The 22,247-nt window shown below is 38.4% G+C and overlaps 1 protein-coding gene across 3 annotated transcripts in view; it reads right to left on the reverse strand.

Moving 5' to 3' along the window:
- Nucleotides 1-22,247, reverse strand: part of SDK1 (sidekick cell adhesion molecule 1) — a 387,420-nt gene that overhangs the window by 119,190 nt on the left and 245,983 nt on the right. For all 3 annotated transcript variants that reach the window (XM_032197267.1, XM_032197266.1, XM_032197268.1), the window contains 6 exons: nt 16,440-16,634; nt 15,121-15,237; nt 14,697-14,864; nt 12,484-12,586; nt 11,193-11,369; nt 2,212-2,348 (listed from right to left, as the gene is read on the reverse strand). In XM_032197267.1, the coding sequence (XP_032053158.1) occupies nt 2,212-2,348; nt 11,193-11,369; nt 12,484-12,586; nt 14,697-14,864; nt 15,121-15,237; nt 16,440-16,634 (897 nt within the window). The remainder of the gene's footprint in view (nt 1-2,211; nt 2,349-11,192; nt 11,370-12,483; nt 12,587-14,696; nt 14,865-15,120; nt 15,238-16,439; nt 16,635-22,247) is intronic.

Here is a 22,247-nt window from a genome sequence, read left to right on the forward strand (position 1 = left end):
CATGCTACTGAGATCAAAATGATCCTCAAAAACAAATACTTCACAAAAATAAAAGCAAAACAAGACAGTGACAGTATGTAGACAAAGTCAGCTTTGCAAACCAAAGTCACTGCTGACACTGTTCCACTATTCTGTTGACATCTCTAAAGCTGAGCAATAACATATGAAATTAAAGAGCATGGTAAAAGTGGAGTATTCAGGGGCTTAAATTCCTCCCTATCCTACTCCAATGAGTAACCATTTAGAGACCAGGCATAAAAGCAAAGTAAATATAGAGATGAAAATCAAAAGAGAGCAAGATCTTGGGTATTTCTGGGAGTTCAGATGCTCGATGCACAAGAAGACTGGTCTGTGTTTGGTTTTTGCAGCTGCAAGCTTGCTGAAGTAAACATACCTATGATTTGTGATAATGAGACTCTCTCAGTGGTTGATTGCAATGCCATCAGCCAAAATTATTGGATCTATCATGGAGCGAGCAAGAGTTCACAGGATCCCGTGGAGTTCTGAGAGACTGCATAATTTCTGGAGAACCATTGTTGATTTTCGCTGAGCCTTCTACAGATTTCAGCAAATGAATTATAGCATTTTTGAAATGATGGCACATCTAGCCCATTCTCTTACTAGAACTGCAAAACATCCGTGCGATAATGACGCTGAAAGACCTTCCAAACCTCACCAGGACACCAAGTGAGTTGCCTCTTCTCTTATGGCCCCAAGTGCGTATGCTCGGTCAGCTCTTTGCTGCCTCCACATAAACACAGCTCTAGTATCTTTGCATCATGTCCCCAGACTGGGATTTTATTAACTCAACTCTGTCAAAGCCACTGGGAGCCATGAAACGCAAGGGTAACAACCCTGGGTGAAAGAACACGTAAGGAGAAGCAGACGTGCAGTACTGGCCTGTAGGCAATAGGAAGAGAAAGAGAGAGAAGAGGGATAAGAAAACAGATTGTGATAAAAAGGTGCAGTGGGGTGGGAGCCAGGAGCCCAGAATACTGTGAATTTTCTGAGTCATCCATAATAAATAAATAAATAAATAAATAAATCAGGAGTCTTAGCTCTAAGACAACCATTTTAAGGACAGTGGTCCTAGGCATGACTTCAGATTTCCATTAGAACACTGCACCTTGCTCAACAGATGTCAAGATCATCAGTTCTGGGACCTCTGTATCTGAAAAGTTAGGTACTCCAGCCTGCAAAGCACAAAGGTTTATGTGATTGGAAGCTCAAGCTTCATCTCAAACTCCCTGTGTGGCAAAACAGAATGCTACTCTCTAGATAATAATAAATCAGCACTGTTTCACATTCAGTTATGCAGTGGCTAATTTCCACATGTCAGAAGAAGTGATGCTCTTAATTTTTTCATCAATTGCTAGGCTTGGATTTCCAGTTCCTAGGGTGATAGAGATTAGAAAGTATTGCCAAGGTGACTGATTTCCATATAACCTCATCTTTCAATCAATTCAGAAAGAAGCATTTAGCAGCGTCCCTGAATAACCTTGCAAACTGACAGCCACAAAGGACCAGACATGCAGCATGACAAAATTACGAGAAGTGGGCATTCACAAAGACCAGGTTTGCAATCTATGAAGCTAGATATCTGTATATTTCGCAGCTCTGTATCCTCAGCCACCTACTTAAAAGAAGGATATGAAATAAAAGCCTAGGAAAAGTGGAGAAAACATATGAAACCATATACAGATATGACAGTTGCTCCTATTGACATCCAAGTTGGTTCCTCTGACAGACCATCAATTCCTTGTGTTATCATACTGCCTGCACTTTTCAAGTGAAATTGGGGCTCTGAATGCATCAGGATATCTAAGAACCCAGAGCAAAAGACAACAATGGAAAGAAATAAATATGACTCCTTCTATTTTACAGATGTCAAATAGAAGCACTGAAGGATGAGCTGACATGCCTGAAGTCAGGCTGGCTGGAGGTAGAACTAAGACTTTCCTGTATAGCAAATTCACCATATTAGAACTGTTTAACTGTTTTTTGTTGTTGTTGTTGTTTTTTTTTTTTTTGTTTTTCAAATATTTCAGGATGTTAATAGCTGAGTGTAAAACCCAGGGCTTCCCTGCAAACTGTCGCTCATTTAGCAAATTACAATAATATTTTGTTGGTGGCTCTGGTAAAAGCCAAGTCTGCAAGAAGGCTGAATAATTAAGAAGTATATGAGATTGAAACATATTTGACTTTACTCACTATTCTCAGAGAGCTCGACCATGTAGTAGAGAACAGGGCTGTTTCCATCAAAAGGACGCACCCAGGAAAGCATCACACTACGGCTGTATGAGGAATTCAGAGTGGCCAGAAGATTCTGAGGGGAATGAGGCAGCTCGCTGTTAAGAAAAAAGAAAAAAAAAATGCACAGAAAAATCAATCTACATTTCATTCAGGACAATCTTATAGGCAGCTAAAGGCACATGGCATCAGACTTGTATGATGATAGATATAAAACTACCAGCAGCTATTGTGCAATTAAATAAATGAAAGACATCTCTGAATTATTCACAATTTTGTCCTATTTGGGGAAAAAAATAACTTGTGCTGAAAGTCCCAAGGCTGATGCTTAGAACAGCTAATGGAAATGTTGCTAAATGTGGGAAAAGCCAATTTTCATACTGTTTTTTGATTGAGACAAGTTGGTCAATAAATTTCTCTCTCTCGCTTTTTCTCCCCTTCTTACAATGATGTCCTAGCAATGTGACAGCAGTAATATGTATAAACAGTAAAACACATGGGAGATGCGATTTAACATGGAATTTTTCATACTCAAGGAAGCAGAAGACATTGACACTATCCATATAGAGCTACTAATCAAAATTACCATATGTATTCTTAGGCTACAGAACAGCTTGATTTACTCATGGATTCAGGCTTATCCTGTCATGGGTAGAATCTTTCCTTCCTATAATAAGGATTTTTTTGGAAGCACCCAGCCAGAAAATACAGAGAAAATGCCTGCAGAAACCCCATGAAAATACAAAACGAAACATTAAAAAAAAATAAAAATAAAACAGCAGCTCAATTAAAACGTGTAATTTCTCTACATAAAGGCAATTTATGGAAAAACATTTCATTTGGACTCATTGCCTGAAAGTCAGAGGCTGCACGGTGCAGTGAGAAAACTGAATTCTGCTACATCCCTTAAAGGCTGATATGTATTAAGTGATAAGAGCCCTTCAGTCATTATAATTAAGCCTGATTTTTGCTCCTTCTATCCTGGTTCCTAAGGAGGATGAGCATCTCTGACAGGGAAGGAAGAGCAAGGAGGGCCAGATTTTGCCCATTCAGTCTGGTGCTTCTCCCCAGGAAAGCTGAGCAGTAACCCTCCCTCAGCATGAACTACTGCTAATCTGCTCTGGCCAGAGCAGAAAGCCACAAGGGGACTTCATATCCTTAATTTAAAAAATAGCAATTTCACATCGTAATGTATCATGCTACTGAAGGCTTACAGTTATTTAAAAGCCGCAACTCCTTAGCCACTCACAGAAGTAAATACAGAGTCTGGCTTTAAGCCAGAACAATAAATATGCTCTGGATTCAGGTTTCTACTGGAAGACTGAGGAAAGTACAAGAGTCAATCCGTACTTTTATTATTCTTCTGTTAAAACTGTGAATGTTTTTGTTTGTCGTGGCCATATGCTGTGGAGTTGGTGAGAAGGAAGCAGGGAAGGAAGAAAGAGGGGAAGGGAGGAAAGAAAGTAGAAAATGCAAGAGCCAAAGAATTGCCAGAAAAATACACAGGTAAGGAGACAACACAAGTGGAAGGCTCTCACCCACCCACACCTATGCTTCCTAAGGCTAAACTTGGGACCCAAGTCTTATCTTATCTCATTTGATTTTAAATTCCTAACCAAATTAGAAGCATGGTAACCCCAGTCTTTTTCTGAGGAATGACACCTCAATTTGACTTCTGGAATGACAGAAATTCAGGTATTAGCTTTATTAAATCACTTGGTCAAGACTCTTTGATCCTTCCATCAATTACAAGGAGCGTAGGCTGGCTATGTTCCCACTTAGTCTGGGCCTGCTGCACCCAGGCTCCAGAATTTGATACAAAAACAGCTAAGACACGGTCACTCTGGGGCTAGAGGAAACGTCAGGCACAGGGAAGAACAGGAACAGGCCCAACAGATGCAGATTTTGAACAGAGTGCTGCAAAATTAGCAAGTTTAGGGAAGAGGGAGACACGGAAACAAGGTAGGAGGGCAGATGGCCGCAAAACAAGAATAAGCTTGTTGTTTGAAAGCATGGAGCGGGTGTTTAAGATGTGGCCATTCACACAGGGATTACAGGCATGTGCTACTTCATTTTGAATGAAACACTAAATTATAATAAACATTAAACCTCCGCTACAATTTATCATCGTGTCCCTGAGCAAGCTGGTTGGAAAAATGTTTTTGTGATTAAGCTGGCAAAGAAAATTACTGAAGGAGAGTGAGACGTCTTGTTGTGACACAGCTCAGAGAAGTCGCAGTCCCCACTTCATTTATCACCAGGCCCCGTGGGACAAGCTGCAGCTCCAGCCTCCTCCAGAAGACAACTCTCACAGGGGCAGCAGCACAGAAGGGATGGCTGAAGGGGCGCTCCCTGCAAACATACCCCTAGTAACTCCTTTGCTGGGAGCTGAACAAACACTCCTGGAATACATTAAGGATATTTTCAGGGTGTGTGTTCACTGGCTAATCTTGTTTCCCCATGCATTTCGAAGGCTTGAACTAGCAGCTCATTTGACTAACAGCTCATTACACGACTGAAAAAAGAGACTACATGAAAGCAAGAATCTATGGATCAGTCTTTTTTTGTAGGGCACAAATATCTAAGTGCTTCTGGAGGAGAGGAGACATTCCCTTCTTCACATTTTTTAAAGCACAAACTTAGCTGAAGTTTGTTTTTGCTCATGATTTTAATTGAGTTGATTATTCTCTTGGATTGACATAAAATGGTAATCAGTCGGCAGCATGATGGAAACAGGCACTCTGTTCAGAGGCTGAATAACGTGAGTTGCAGCAGCCATACAACACACCGATCTCCACTAATATCATATTCTTTACCCATGTGTCCACACTGAACAGCAACAGATGGTGCTTACAGATTTAAATCCCTCAAGGCAGACATAAAAAGTGCCTACAAAACACACCTGGACAAAAATAAATAATTAAAACTACAATGACATTTCAACACAGAAGTGAACTTCTCTCTTTGTACTATACAAAAGCAGAGATTAATAAATAGTAATTCCTACTTTAGCAAGCACTTGCACTTTGTCCCCTTATCATTTTCAACACATACTGTGTGGAAGGGATGATAAATGAGACCTGTGACACCACCATGAATATTCACATTCCCAAAAACAGATCACTACTGTTTTTTTTTTTTTTTTTTTCCTTACAGAGAATTACTTTTCCTTGCTGCTATCATCCAAAGTCATTGGAGGGAATGGTAATTTCAAGCCTTCTTCAGGATGAAAAGAACCTCAGATGACAACTGCTCAACTTCTGATACACCAAGAAGGTTTAGGACAGTAACACGTGGGTCACATAGCAACCCTTGATCAGACACTGGAAGATTATAATTCATCATTATGATCCTTTTTTATTACTATTATTTTTATTATTATTCACTGAAGCCCCACATTGAAAATATATGAAGGTTTTTCAGTATCTTAAGGCCTTACTCCTCTAATGCTGAAGAGTTGCATGGAGTCAAACTTTTCATAACTTACTTTGTGTGATAGCAAAAACTGTATACAGACACTTTTGAAATCTGTAATTGATAGATAAGCCCAGGGTTAATGGCATAGCCACCAAGGTGACCTAAGGGGACTCTGACAAAGCAACTGAAAAAGCATATTTTCAAGAAAAGAACATGAAACCATTGTGACAATCTAGGAGAGAATTATTAGCTAGTTACTGATGATACATGTTCAAAACAGAAACCCTAATGTTTGAGTCAGCTCATCACTGCCAGAGGGTAGCTGAAAAATTTACTCAGCAAACACATCCAGTGTTTTATAAAATTAGCTAAAAGCAGAACTATTTGCTACGGGAAATAAACCAGACATAGTTTGGAGAGATTTCTGAGAAAAATGGTCCAACAGCAGGTAATTAGAGAGATTGTGACTGAAGAGGGGATTACTAAAAAGGCAAGGGAGATTAAACAAGTTTTCTTGTCAGTTTATAAAAAGCCCTGCTCTTACTTCATAAATGATTTCCTAAATCAGGTCCACCATACAAGTTTTACTTGGGAGCAGGTGGTTCATCTGCTACACCTGATAATTTTCTAAGAAGTTGAGGCAAGAAGACTAACAAAGCCGTCAGCCTTGATGGCTTTGCTCATAAAAGTTTATAACATTTTAAATAAACACATCATCTGTTGCTCAGGACTTTCCAGTTTCTCTTGTAAAAGAATCCTCTCTGATTTTTAAACACAGGAAGGACTGTTACAAGGCACCGATTAGTTCTGAACATTTTTTTTCTTTTGCAGGCCTATATCAAGGTGGATTTTTGAAATTAAGCACTTGTCAAATCCCAGAGCACAGAGATTTATTTCTTGCATCATTCTGGCAGTTACCACAAGCTCAAGTCTACGGATGCCTTGGGAAAGGTTTCCAAATTTTATGCTTTCTTTTTGCTAAGAATGCCTACATTTCTAAAACATGCTCAGTAATGAACAGACAAAATTGTATTTCCAATTGTATTTCTGGGTGGCATTTCTTTTTGAGTATCAAGTGTATTTAGACTCAGCAGTGAGCTTTATTTCTTGGATAACATCTCAATAGAGAGCTTGAAAAAATAAATAGAAGATTTCTTTTTAGTGATGAAGGAATAATATATTTTCAAGTTCGATACCCTTCTTGTTTTCACTCCCTACAAAAAGAAAAGAGATAGGCTGCTGGAATTGAGGGACATGTGACCATATAAAAATAAGTCTGTAAAAAGCCATCATTTTCATTTGTTACTCTGCATTGGTCTTGGTGATCTTGTTTTTAGTAATCAAGCCATTTTATGGGATGTATTTGGAAGAAGTAGCAACTACAAATATCTCAAGCAAAAAGGGGTATCAAAATTCATTTTGTGCATTCTTGGCTTCACACTGGGTTTCATTGTAAGTGGTTAGCTCACCTCTCCTGCTTTTGAAGAAGACAGAACTATAATAGTACTTTGGTGAAAGAGAACTGAAAGAAGATGAACTTGCTGCCAGGAATAAATTGCCTATTTTTGTATTACATTGTCCTCCCCATATTTTTGCATAGAGAAAGAGCCTAAAAGATTTTACTCTATGTTGTGACATAACAGAAGCTTGTACAGGGCTTTGATTTTCCTACAATGTAGCATTACCATACTTTTTAGTCACATTCATACAACAAAGAGATCCCTTAATATGGACTGCAGACAGGCAGATATTGAGCAGCAGGCACAGATAGTGGTAATTCTGCATATTTTATATACACTGAGAACCCTCAGGATACTTTGAGCTGGAATCATCAGTGTTTTCTGTCAGGAGAGTGATGCACTGTGATAACTCAAGCTTATGCAGCTTCAGGAACAAGCATTTTTTTCTCTGTATTTCATTCTGTATAGTATTTACAGGAATATAAAAGCAAGCTAAATGAAGTTAGAAAGTTTCATTATATACAATTATTTTCAGGATCAACTCTTATAACTTGGAGGAACACAAGAGAAGCACTAGCTTATCACCAAAAGACTTGCAATTGTTTCTTTATTTGCAGTTGAGAAGCTCTTCCAGAAAAACAAGTAAATAAGTAAAAAATTAAAATCTCTCTCTTGCAGGATAGAAACATCACTTGTGAATGTTTTACCTCGTGCAAATCAAATCAAGTGATGTACATGAAGAATAAACACGTTTAGAAGAAAGACAAATGAATGAATAGAGTATCTTGACTAGCAATTAGTTTCTGTGCCCAAGTACCATCAGTGCAAAATTGATGAGCAAGGTAACCTTTGGCTGCACTTTAGCAAGTTCTTCATTAGTTTTCTGGCTTTTCTTTTCAAATACTTTATTTCTTCATAGACGCGCTGAGAAAAAACGATCCATCCTTCTTGCACTACCAATGTAAGCCACGGTAGAACTCTACTGCGCTATCACCATACATTTTTCTAGCAAGAAATGGTACATTTTTTCCAGGCATGCCTTCAAACGAGGGAAGAAAAAGGAGGAAAAAGTTTTCTTTCCTTTTTTTTTTTTTTTTTCACAGATTAGAAAACCAAGCCACTCACAGATTGAATAACTGAAGGTCACCCTGAAGGTCGATGGTTTTGAATTGAATCAGTTTGAATAGAAATCAGTAACAAACTTATTTGTGCCTTTGAAAATTTCCTGTTACATGCCTAGAGGTAGAGGAGGGATATGCAGGATCCTGGGGGGAAAAAAATGGTGAGACAATTAGAGCTGTCAGATAAGGCTAGGTAGGCTATGATATTATTCATTGCTAGACTGCTCCAGTCTGTAATTGGTTGAGAGGCCTCCTTTGAACATTTGTCTGACATTAGTGCTACTCAAGGCACTGAAGTGTAAGTGCTCATCGATGGAAACGTACATGCCCTGTTTGTTAATGTTCTGCACAAGAGAATTATCTGGGAGAACTGGGAATGTTATAGATCTGTCATTCGTATACTAGCTAGAATTTAATTTAAGCTTTACTTCAGACATTTCTTTTCCACATATTTTCTTCCTCATTTCATTTCTGTTGTATCATGTATCTCTATTTCTCATAGATTTGTGCTGCTGAGCCAAATGATAATGACAAACGCTGCAAAGGAATGCAATGTTTTTTGGCATTATTGCACTATCTGCAGCACCACTTTGAAATAAAATGTCACATTTCAAGGTATGATTGAGTGACTTATCAGTTACTGAAGACCTCTAAAGGAGTGGGTCTGATATATTTCTTTAATTCCTTCAGGAAAGGCAGGTTGTAGGCAATCAACAACAGAACATTGGAGGAAGCAGAGATGCAGGATTAAGAGCAGGTCACAGTGCATGGGGTCGTGAAGAGGCAGCCAACAGAACTGCAACAAGGTGGGGTGCAAGGAAAAGCAGCATCAACAAGATGTGTCTCGCCCAGTTAACTTCTAGAATGAGTTTTAAGAAGTATAAAACTTACTGGTCAACCGGAACCTGCAAATAAATATATCTTCTGGGCTATACTGGGCTGCATAGGACATCTTCTGATATTTAGGATTAAGACTGCATAAGTGTTTAGCACATATTTGTAGCTTTACTTCAAAAGCCGGGTTTTAACATTCTTTTCAGTCTTTACTCTATAATTTTCTGCCCTCCACTCAAAAACAGCCTCAGAGAAAAAGTATGATTATATAGTAGCAGTATATTTTGAATTGTCTTCTGCTCTTGGACTCATACCAGCAGTAAAATGTACTCCGGGAGGAGAGCTGAGGAGTGCTTAATTAGAGAAAGAATGTATGACCGCTCTCTGAAAATGGGCATCTGATCTAGCCTTGGCACTGTCAGAATAATGCTGTATCAAACGGCGCTCTGCATAGCAAATCTCTGAGGTGAACTCATTATACTGCCAACAGCAGAAGTTGCCATCTTCTCAGAGAGATCAGGCATGACCAGCAGAAACAGATGCAATTTTAGTTAAATTAAAGCATGGGGCACTACTCAAATGAAAAAAATAAGACTACATAAAACGTTACTTTCTTATTCGTTTGATCTGCTCCACACATGTACCAAAACTGCAGTTGTTGCTTTTAGTGATAAAAATAAAATGGAAGCTTACTTTGCTCCAGTGAATGACAGAAATAGAAAATACAGAACCCTGCAATGCCATCTTTATAATCCTTTTTCAGAAGGGAAATGTACTTTAAACATTTTTTTTTTCTAAATTCAATTTTTAAAGATCCTTAGGAATAAAGAAAGGCATACATAAAAATATTTTTCCCTGGAAACCTATGTATAAAGAGAATGAAAGAATAAGCAATGCCTGCTCAGGGATCAGCTATTTTCATATATGTTTAACAGAGAAAAAATACTAAAGGAGGGAAACAATTTCCTATAACCTTGGCATCTCCTGGACTTTATGGGAAAGTCCTTTAGCATGGTGTGACAGAAGGATTCAAGTTGGAAGGGATGTCAGGAGGTCTCTGGCCAAAACTTCTGCTCAAAGCCGGGTAAGACATAAGCTCAGACCAGTTTATCCAGCCTGGTCTTGAAAAACTCTAACCTCTGTGGGCAACGTATTACAACATCTGAATGTCCTAAGTGAAAACATTTTTCCTTATATCCAGCCTGAATCGCTCTTGCTTCAGTTCACGGCTTTTGCTTCCCATCCTCCCACCACACATATTGCAAAGGGACTAGCTCCCCAAACCGAACACAGTATTCTAGATGCAGTCTAATGACTTTCAACAAGTAAAAGGGGGTAATCCCATCTGTCAATCTATTGTGCTTATTTTAATACAGGTCAGGATGCTCTTCGCCTGTTTTGTTGCCAGGGCACCCAGCTGGCTCATGTTCAGCTGCCGTCTACCAGGATCCCCAGGCTCTTTTGAGTAGAACTGCTACCAGACAGTCAGAGCCCAAATTGCATTACTGCAAAAGGTTATTCCTCCCCAGACGTGGACTTTGCCTTTGTCCTTGTTGAATTTCATAAGTTTCCTGTTGGCCCATTCCTCAGCCCATCTCAGCCCCTATGAATGGTGGCTCTACCTCGCAGCATATCAACTGTTCCCCACTCATTTTGTGCCCTTTACAAACTTGATGAGCTTGCATTCCACCACCTCCTCTAGATCACTTATAAAAGATGTTGAACATGACATATCCCATTTTAGTCCCCTCCATCTATTAGTGGCCTTCAAGCAGACTACAACCCTTTAATTATTAATCCCTAGGTTTGATCATCCAACCAGATGGACATGTACTCATGGTGATGCAGACAGATGCAATTACTTGGAAGTATCTTCCAAGGCTTCAGTTACTTGAAAATCCAACTGGCATGGCAGCATGCAAAAGGGAGGACATTTCAAGGCAATTTAATTTGGAATGAACCAGACTTAACTTCCCATTAAAATAAACGAATAAAAAAGTAATAAAATAAAACTTAAAAGAAAACCAGATCTCCTAGAATGAACTTCCAGAAAAATGTCCAAGAGCATCCCAAAACAAGCATAGCATTATCTTACAGGTAGAATACTCACATGACTTCTAGTCTAGCCATTCTGGAGTCGTTTCCTCCAAAAGAAATGACTTCACAGGTATAGTCCCCAATGTCACCTGACCACGTCTGGCTGATGAGAAGGGTTCCATCTTTCTCTACTGTGATCCTGGAACTGCTGGATGGATTTATTATGACACTGTCCTTCTTCCAAATGTACCTGAGTGTTACAACGTTTTTGTCAGTAATTACTCAAAAGAACTTCAAAATAGATTTATCTGAATTATGCAAGAAGATACCAGCTTCCATAAACATATATTTAAAATGTCAGGCCTCTGTGGATACTTTCAGGAACAATGCCCATTATAAATTTTAGTTTTAGATCAGTGATTAGAATGAGTACTGTAATTACATCCAAGACACTATTTTATAATACTTTGTATTTTATATGGAAAAGATGTACTCATAAACATTCAAGTTTGCAAGTCCACCTTCACCAACAGTTTAAGTTGTAGGTAACAGCTGAGGTGTTGGCCCAGCTCTGCTAAGACTGTAATAACCTTACACTGCCAGAATCAGTAACATCTTAAACTATTATGGCAAAGTTCACTAGAGCTCATCTGTTAAAACAAATACATACCGACACGTCACAGATCTGTGTATAGTCCATGGTCTTACAATTAAGTATCTCTACAGAACACTTTTACATCTGTATTGCTCTTTCTGAAGTTCTTTCTGCAGTTGGCCCTTCTGGCTTCCTTCAAGCTGTCCCTTGCATTTTCTTTAATTTGTGCTGCTTTCAGACTACATAAATTTTCACGGTAAATTTATTTTAAAATGGTGAGCTTCCTCTAAGTGCTCTAGTACAAGTGTTAATAGTTCAGACAAGTTCTGTTTTCCTTTATGCAGTAAAAGCAGAATATAGCCCCTAGTTATTGAGTTGTTTCCAAGAACATAGGTATCTCACATTGCTTTCATACACCCTCAACGTAAACACTTCTGAAATCCTATTCCTTCTCTTTGGCTTTTACTCTCATTAAGTATCAGCTTCTGACAAGTTGCTTTTATTGATAGTGTATTAACCTTGACAGTAAAATCATGGAAGGCTATATTGAAGTCATGAAGTGGAACATAGCTCATTGTAAATAATACACAAGGCTGAAAAGGAAGATGGGATTTATATGAATAATGATACAGTGTACAACCTTACAATGCAGTAATAAGGGGTCTGGTGTTGAAATCTGAGGTCCTGGAACTTTTCACCTAATGCTATTCTTATAGCTTATAAAATTAAGCTCAGATAAACCACACAAACAAGAACTGACACCACCAACCTGATTGAAATTCTAGGATCATGAGTTGCGTCACATCGCAGAGTGGCTGTAGTTCCTTTGATCACAGTGCTATCCTCAGGGGGGTGAACAATGAAAGTCCGATCTGAAAGGAACACAAGCCATAGTTCAGGTGAAATTACAGCATTTTGACTTGGATATTCACTCAGGGAGCAGGCAACTGAACATTTGTCATTCAAAGCAAGCAGGCCATTCCTCTTCAAGTCTTTGCTGTGAAGCCTCCCCTGCCTCTAATGTCATTGTGTCAAGAAGAGGTTGTACACCGTGGGGTGCAGAGAGGCAAAAGCAGCAGAAGGCATGAGTCTGAGCCAGCAGTGCTCTGAGCAGGAAGAGTGCTAAAGCTGTACTAACTCTCACTTGTCTTTGTGGTAAGTGTCTAAGGAAACTCCCTAAAGTCACAAGGCAGCAAGTATGTTTATAATGCGTTACGAATGAATCAAAACAACACAGATTTAGTTGGGAAACAAGTCACGCTATTTGGAGTGGAGAAAACAAAAACAAAGAAAATCTCTGCAAAAAAAACAGACACTAGAAAAATACACAGAAAGAGGAAAACTTGAATGGCACACTATAAAGAGGTTAAGAGAGGAGGAGTTTCTGATAGTCTGAATTTTTCACGTAAGAAAGATATTTTGTTTACTCAAATGTTTCAAAACATCTTTATTCAAGCACCTCCTGGAGACCCAGGACACAATAATTGCTGTAACTACAGCAACCTGATCAGGTGTGAAAGATCTCTATTATGCTTAGCACACAGTAGTAGCAGCAGATAGCATCATCTGAAGCAGGTAGTCAACCAAGATGAATATAGAAGATATGTGGATAATGTTAATCAGTCCCAAATCCCTACAGAGATGATCAGCATCTACTGAGATCTCATAGATGAAATCATCAGCAAAACCAAAGGCTATACCTCATAGCATGGATTTTTTGGCATTATTCCTGATGTGCCTATCTATGCCTTCCAGCTTTACAAGGGTGCTGTTGCTACATAACTGCTAGGTTGAAGTCACTTTTTCCGCCCCCCCTTCAATGCAGTACATTGAACAGGAGCTGTCTTTAATGCATATTAGAACCATTCCCTTGAGAATTAATAGGAAGGATCTCTTTTACTTGATCCATGCACCTGGATGTCAATCAGTTTATAACATCTGCATAAATCTACTGACTTTATATTGTCATTGAGGTATAGATATGATAGTCATATGACACAAGAACATTAGGTTTACTGCCAGCACTGCTTTCACGTATTGCCAAGTTCAAAAGGCAAAATGTTGCTGATGTAATTTGTACTTTTTTGGCATTAACAGATGTCAAATACATACTGCACATCAGCAGCATAATCAGTCTCACAGTTACAGTTCAAGTATAGGAGAAGAGTGAGAGCCACAATACTTTTGTATTTATCATCTTCATTGTTTTTAATTACTCTTAGCTCCAGCTCAGGGATTATTATTTCCTATCATTACTAGCAGAAAAACACATTGCACTTTAACTCTTCAGCTGCTGGTTTGGATCAGTCACACAGAACTTGTATTTCACCTTGCACTTAGACGTAACACAGGTAAACCTAATGAATCTGGTTTCTTACCAGAGAGGTAGATAATAGAGATCAAGGGCAAACAATAAAAGATGGAATTTCATGGGCTGCCATGCCATTTTATGGCTGTGCCATGCCAATCTGTAGTATGAGACAGTAGCAGAAGTCTGCTGTACTTTGCTTTGGCTTCCAACAACGCCCAGAATCACAAAGAACTACAGTTATAAGAAACAGCACATCTACTGAACCTGTGGCCACAGCCTTAGTAACACCATAAGCTGTTCTATACTGCCCGCGGACTCCTGGAGGCAGACAGAAACTGCAAATAGCCTAATCTGCAAGGTAAAAGGGCTGATTTGCAATGCAGGCCAATGCAAGATTCACCAATGAAAAACCTGAGTAAAACTGTAACTATAATTTAGATGCTCTATTTAAACACACTTTCTTTCACAAACTGTATCAGATCATATACATGATTTTACAAACAAAAAGAGTACTTGTGATAGGTTTCCTACAATAAATACATTATTACTATTAAATTGTACAAGTATCCCTATTAACTAGAAAAGCATAATTGTGAAAATTTCCTGGGCATACACCAAAAACTGGTTAGTACTTGATTAAAGTTAGACTTTAAACAAAGCATTGTCCTTACTCCACACTGTCAGCGTCACAAAAGCATTCAGAGATCCCTCAGAGTTGACTGCAAAGCAAGTATAATTGCCAGCATCGTGAAGGAAAACTGGTGTTATCTGGAGCCCTCCAGATTCAAGAAGAATGAACCGAGGAATCTGAACTGAGCCACTGGCTAAGATCTGGTTTCCTGAAACACAGAAGGGAAAAAAAGCATGATTACTGTCACGTAGACTGCTTGGATTAAGTACTGTAAATTCTAGCTCTTCCAAAACACTGTGATAACCCATCCAGGTCACTGGCTCACAGCAGGATCACCACAAACCCTCTGCTCACAAAACTAAAGAAATAAAGATATGTTAAATGGATCTACAAACCCTTAGGAATAGGAATGGACAAGAAAACAAGGATTACAGCTGTTCCATGACAAGATAGTAACTGGCTACCTTTCTTCCAGGATATGGCAGGTTTTGGAGCCCCTGAAACTTCACAGGTCAGCACTGCAGTCATCCCCTCAGTAACAGTGGTATCCTCTGGAGGCTGTATAAATGCTGGCTTAATGTCTAGAATCAAAAATTTAAAAAACTCAATGGATCAGCTATCAGAGAGATCCCTTACCTATTATCACGGACTGCTTTAAATCCACTTTTATAGAGCTGATCATGGAGAAGGACATGACAATAATACATGAAAACCTCTCAGCAGTGACTGTAACCTTTCATTATTCACCTCCTAGGAATTATCTAATTCAGTTTATTACCTACCTGGAAAATAAAAATCTATCAGTGTGTACACGTGTACAAGTAAGATGGCTTACAGATAAAGGCAGATAAAGCTCAAAATGAGTGTTTGGGGGGAAGTTGGGAAATCTAGATAAACAAAACTATTTTCTTTCATCTTCATAACAGAGTTCTTTAAGATGAAAAGCAACTTGAGAAAGGCATTAACTTTGAAACTTAAATGTCAGCCAAAAGAATTTAGAACCTGAGTCTCATCCAAGACATTTTCCAAGTTTTTTTTCTCTCTTATTTTCCCCCAGTTGCATTTTACTACATTTGTTGCTGCAGTTTCCTAGATATATATTGAACTGGGGCTGATGTAGTTTCTGAAGGCTGCAGAAATTCTGGTCAGTATGTGTAAACTACTCTTGGGCTAAAAATCAGCCTCCTGAAGAGGCGTTAAAATATTATGGATATGCCTGTTAATAATTGCTTTTAAAAGAGACTACTAGGACTTGTAATTCTTCCATAGAGAAGAATGTATGTCATTAACAAATTACTTAGTCAGACTTTCTGGCCAAAAAACAAAAAAGACATTTAACTTGAATTTACTTTGTTTTTCCTGCTAAATGTAGTTGTAGACAAAAGGCAGAGAAAATGATACCATGCACAATCATGGAGCATTAGCTCCAATTCAGAACAGAATTACACGATAGGAGTACTGAATAATTTAAGTATAAAGGAGAACAGAAAATATTTTACAATTAACCTTTCTTTTTCTTGTCTTAGTTTTCATTTTTTCAGCGTGAAATAAGAGAGCTCACCTCAAGCCCCTAATGTCAAAGATAGATTTTCTACAGGCTTCAGCAAATTGTTTTCAGACCATACAGAGAATCTGGGGGTATCTTACAGACAGGACAGCTACACTTTATAAAAAATGAAGGTTCTGGGAGCCGAACTACACAAGCACAGAGAAATCTGACGGATGTAGGCTCAACAGAAATGACAACACAGCTCATCAATCTCTATCACAGCTCCTTACTCACTAGTCACATCCAGGTAGGTGTACGTCTGTATCTCCCCGCCTTTATTACTAGCAAAACACTGGAAGATTCCAGCATCCTGAGGATGCAGAGCCTGGATCCGCAGTCCGCCACTCAGCAGGACTTTGTAGCGTGGGTTTTGCAGCTTGCTGAGAGGAACAGAGTCCTTATACCAGACGAGGGAGGGAATGGGAACTCCTGTTAAAAAAAAAATAAAATAAAAAATTGCTATTAGTCTTTGCACAACATGCTTTAGATAGTGGAAACACACAATGCTCTTATGGTCATATCCCTGGTATCCCTTCCTTCCACACTACTTATTTATATTTCTACAAGCTGCTTTTGATAAATGGGAGGCTGCATCTTACATTATCAATGGTAATAATACACTGCAGAACATATGGGAATAAAACCAGCAAACAGTGAAAGGGGGAATGTTGAGAAAACATGTTATCAAATTACTTCCTTCACCCAATCATATTTCATGCTACTACAAAATAAGATTTATAGCAATTTCACATTGAAAGCCAGAATCAGGCTACTTAAACAGCAGCAGTGTGGCAATGCAGCAAGTCTGTAAGACTGTTCCATCCCAAATAAGATTTTTCTGTGCTACTGTAGCTAAGATGTCAAAATAAAAAGGAAATGGCAAATTACACACAAGCAATGAAATGCTCACATGACTGTACTCGAGTTCTAATTCGGCAGCTTATTTTGAGTTAATGTGCAAGCAGCATGTTGCCACAATGAGATAACTTTAAATTATTATTTTTATTCACTTTCAAGCTTCACCTGTTATTTGAAGAATACAGACATTAGGAGAAAAAAAATAAAACTGCCCTAAACATAACTTACAATCCCATTTCCTTTTTTCTTCCTTCATGTGCATAAACACTGACACACTTATTCCAGTTTTGCTGCAGCCATTTCCCAGTCAGCAGCAATGAAGCAGCTGTAAATTCAATATTTACAAACAGTGTAGGATTCTTTCCTTCAGGAGATGTCAGGGGCCTAGAACAGCTGTACACAAATGTTCCTATCACACTCTTCCTATCAGAAACTGTTTTGCCTTTAAATCCCAGAAATCCCCAACTGATCAAATGCTAAGAGCCCTCGAGAGAGAACTGAAGTGAAGCAGATATTTTATTATGTGATTGGATAATCATAGGATCAGAAGGGTATCAAACTGATTTAAGTTACCTCAGCCCAAAACATAACATTATTTTCGTAATCAGTACCTTTTTCTCAAAAAGTATCACTGAAAACCTGGGTGCTTCACATCCCCTTGCTGCATGCATCACACTGGAACCACAGAGTTAAATTCACAGGTGAATGAAGTTTGCCCAAGCAGAAAAATACTGAGTATCACAGAAGCATTAAGGAAGGGATGTCACTGATGAATTGAGCATGTGACGACCATGAATTTCTCTGTAATGCTGGCAATGACTTAAGATCCTCCTAGGGAAAGCACTACGGAGGATCCATATTATCATTTAAAAATCCCAAAGTTAAATACTGCTGTATTCTACTTCCATTCATATCTCCTTTCAATACATGTATTCTCTTGCTACAGACAAAAGCTGTACTAGCTCTCAGAAAAAATGTACAAACAATGTAAGGAATGATTGAAAAACAACATTCAATTGCTGCTGTTATTTTTATAAACATGTATCATTTACTACAATCACATCTGATGCTTTTGTTCTGCTGATAAAATAAAATGTACTCATAATCTAGGAGGTAATCATCTCAGAAGAAATCCACTATGTAGAGTGCATTGTCTGATAAAGAATAGATGCAGTGTAGTAGCTTGCAATAGACATAATTTAAACTTCCCACAACAGCCCATATACAGAATTAGCGTAAACCTCAATGTTCAGAACTCTCGGTGAGAGTGCTATTCATCTCTTGAAAATCCTCCTGGGCAAATACAAATTATCACCGAGTAATGAAGAAACAGATGATGCAAAATGGAATAGTTCTCCTGATGCAGAGAAGCCTGGAAATGATTTCAAGTTTAAATAATAGCAAGTCCATTTTCCCACACATTAGACTTGATGGGCACCTAGGAAATAACGAAATCCTGCATTCGATACACTCAAACCTTTAACACTGGTGTCATTCCATAAATCCCATTCTACTAACAGTATTAGCAAACCTTCTAATCCTACAATCACTGTGAGATACACCATCCTATCACCACCTCAGCTGACAAACTGAATATTACCATCTCTATTTTTCTACATTTCGGTTACGGATATCTTCCTCTACTCAAAGTTATGAGTCTGAATAATAGGATCTTATCTAGGCATTCTGATGCCTGTCAGCAGCATTCATTTGGGCTTTAGTGATCTTCCCAGAGAGATTTGTCTTCCAAGTTCTACACATTTTCTTTTATCATTTTGCTACCTCTTTAGCTATAAAAATGGTTAAAAACAGCTTCCTTTCTTCTCTGCTTCTCCTACAGCATAGTCTTTCCTCCCTGCCACCCTCCATGAAATTTTGTTTCTTTTCCTCTCTAAAAATTCAGCTGAAAAAAAATAATAAAAAGAAGAAAACATTTTAAAGACATTTTGGACTATGCCCTTCCCAGCAGTACCATTTTGTTTGAGAGATTACAGAGCAGCCTAAAAGACCAGTAATATTAAGTAAAACAAGCTTAATTCTCAGCATGTATATAAAGTGCACTTCATTGTTTCAAAGACAGGCTGACAAATCAATCCAGTATTATGGAGGAGAAGGGAAAGCAGGAGACTGAGTCTCTGGTCCTGGCTTTTCCACTTTCTCTGTAACCTTGGGCAAATGATTTATGCAATCTGAGGCTCAGTTTCCCCATCTGTGAAACAGATGCTTGACTCTTTGCCAAATTTAACTTATTTAAGAACCTGGATAACAGACTCTCAATATTCACTGTGTCATTTTTGTTATTTATTTTTATAGCTTTCTCTAGCTCCCAGTGGACTACTGGGGAGTCCCAAAAGCATCTTTCCACCTACTTGTCTAAACAGGTAGAACTAAAGTCCAATTAACTGCGCTCCCCAGACACCACCACCACTGCCTGCAGCCCTAAACTTTCTATAAGCAAATAAAGAAAAAGCATTTAAAGGAAACCCATTGAAAATGCACGCAGCACCAGCAACTGCTGAAAGATATACAGCAGAGCACAGTTACTGTGCAGTCTGATACATTGAAACTCCATTACAGGGAAGTATAAAGCTAGTCTGTGCAAGTTGCAATTTTATTTACAGTTAATCTCTCCTTATACTGTGAAATTAATCTGTCTCTCACACATTCAAAGTGCACAAAGCCTGAGCAAATGGGCTTTGTGCACAGAACTTGATGGGGCTGGGGAAATCCAATCTGTCTTCCTATTTGCAGTGAAGGTGCAGGGCAGCTTTGTGGTTCCCCTCGTGCTTTATTCCAGTCCTAGCTTGCAGCAGAGAGACAGCAACCTTCATTTACCCTCTTTTTAAAGGCTGGTGATTGCTAGGTCTGTGTAATAATGGATTAGAAGGCCTCTATGTTTAATACTGTATATAAGAGCAAGTACCTGCCCCTCACAAGTCTGGGTTACAGACACTCAGCAAAATAATCCACGTGAAGATAGGTTTTCCATGCTCCTGCACCGCATTCTTCAACAAATCAGACATGCACTAGAAGAGTTCAGCAGAAATAAATTATTTGGTCTAGTCATGGTTCCCATATCTCCAATAAGACCTCATCTTGTGAGAATGATTATGAGTTCCCTATTAATCCCCTTGGAAGCTAAACTGCTCAAAGGAAGAGTTAGGATAGAAGTTAGAGTTTAAAAGTCAACCTCTTCTCTTCCTGACTCCTCTAGGATTTCTTTACTAATACACAAAAAACATCTGAGACAGCAGATTATTTTTTCAGTAACAGCAGTGAGACAGTTCAGAGATTTGTCAAATAGATTGAAACATTTTCCAAAAATCTCAGAATGTTTTTTAAAATTCAATTTTTCTAATGACATAACACTTAAATTCTGTTACCTAAAAATCTCTGATAAAAAAATGCCTATATGTTTGCAATTGCACATAGTAAAACAAAAACTTGGTGGTACATGGCCAGAATAAAGATCTATCTAGCCACATTTCCTCCCTTTGAAATTGTCTTGTCCTTGCTGCTCAAGGCACAAAGCACAAGAACAGCCCAATGACAGAACACTATTTACAACTTCTCAACTCCATTAATCTGTGCTTTAGCCATTTCCTGAGCTACGTGTTGCATACACACAGCTGTGTTTAATAGTTCATACAGGATTCTTCTTCCATAAATATGCTTAATATTGTTTTTCTAAATAATATAATCTCTATTTCTGATCTTAACAACTGCCTGGGCCCATGACATCCACAGTTTTATGTTTTCTAAAAAAGTACTACCTTTGTTTTTTTTACAATTCCTACCTGAAAACTTATTTTGGTGCCTCTTCTGCTTCTTGCACTAAGCAATACAGAATCATCTATTCACCTTTCTACGTGGCAACAGCCCTTGGGTCATCTCTTTCACAAAGTGTTCCACTCAGTTTAATTTTTCAGTATTCAAAAACCATGGCAGACCTCTAATTATAATAAATCCTACTTTTTAGTACATTTTCTAGTTTTCCTATATCCCTTTCTATAGTAGAACAATTAGAATTGTGAAAAGGTTTTGAGATGGGGGTGTCAAGCATTTATACAGTGGCATTCTTTTATTTATTCTATTCCTTTCTACCCACTACCTAGCATTTTGAACCACTGCTTGGCATGGAACTGAGGTTTTCAGAAGACATGGCTTTTCTGCAAAGTAATAGGTAATTTCATCTCTGTCAATAATTTCATGTGCCAGTTTACTGTCCAGTCAGTTCAAATCATCAAAACCCTCTGACTCTTCAGTGGTTATTTTTAATCTTGATTATCTTGGGTAATTTTATATAATCAGCAAATATTATCACCTTACCATTCACTCTCTTTTCCAGGGCATTTACAAGTACATTCCACATCACAGACTCCTGGGGAGCTCCACTGACAGCAGGTCCCAGCTTTGAGAACTGAGGATTTGTTCTCTTTAAAAAGCTATTAATTCACAACAAGACCTTGTCTCTTATAACCTGATAGCTTCGTTTCTACAAGAGCCTTTGGTAAGAGACCTCATCAAAGGCTTTTGAAATTCCAAATCAACCACAGCATCCTCACACACGCTTGCTGATTGTGCTAACATGTTTGCTAAGCTTCTCTCTAGAAAAGCACTGTTGACTCTCCCCTACATGAAGCAAAAAGTACTGAAATCACGATGCAAATAAAATCGACGTGAAAGATAGAATATCTGTATTGGCTCTGATCTGAAGAATGAACCCATCCAAATAAGCCATACGTTTTACCTAAGGATCTCAAGGCATTTTTATGTGTACTGCCTGTTAAACTTAGTGTCAGGGAAACTGAGACATCAAAAAGTTAAGCAGCTTGCCAAAGTCATGCAGCAATTCAGTGACAGAGTCAAACCTTCTCTAATCACAACACTATGATGTCTCCTGTCTTTCTGGAGTGCTAAAATAGGATGTGCATCCATTTCTCTGGAAATAAATCTTAAACAGCAGTTTATCTTGGGTGGAATTCTAAACATCTGAAGGCTTTTATGCAATTAAGACACCTGTCAATTAAAAACTGCCTGTAAGAGTGTTCTGCAGGAAGACTATTAACTGCACTTAAAAGTCAGAGCTACTGACAGCAGCTATAGAAGTTCCGTAATTTTTTAGAAAAGAGGGCATTTGAATTGTTGAAAATATTGACTGTTTGCATTTCAAATCATGGGTTC

The sequence above is a fragment of the Aythya fuligula genome, chromosome 15 (genome assembly GCF_009819795.1).
Source record: "Aythya fuligula isolate bAytFul2 chromosome 15, bAytFul2.pri, whole genome shotgun sequence".
NCBI classification, from domain to species: Eukaryota; Metazoa; Chordata; class Aves; order Anseriformes; family Anatidae; genus Aythya; species Aythya fuligula.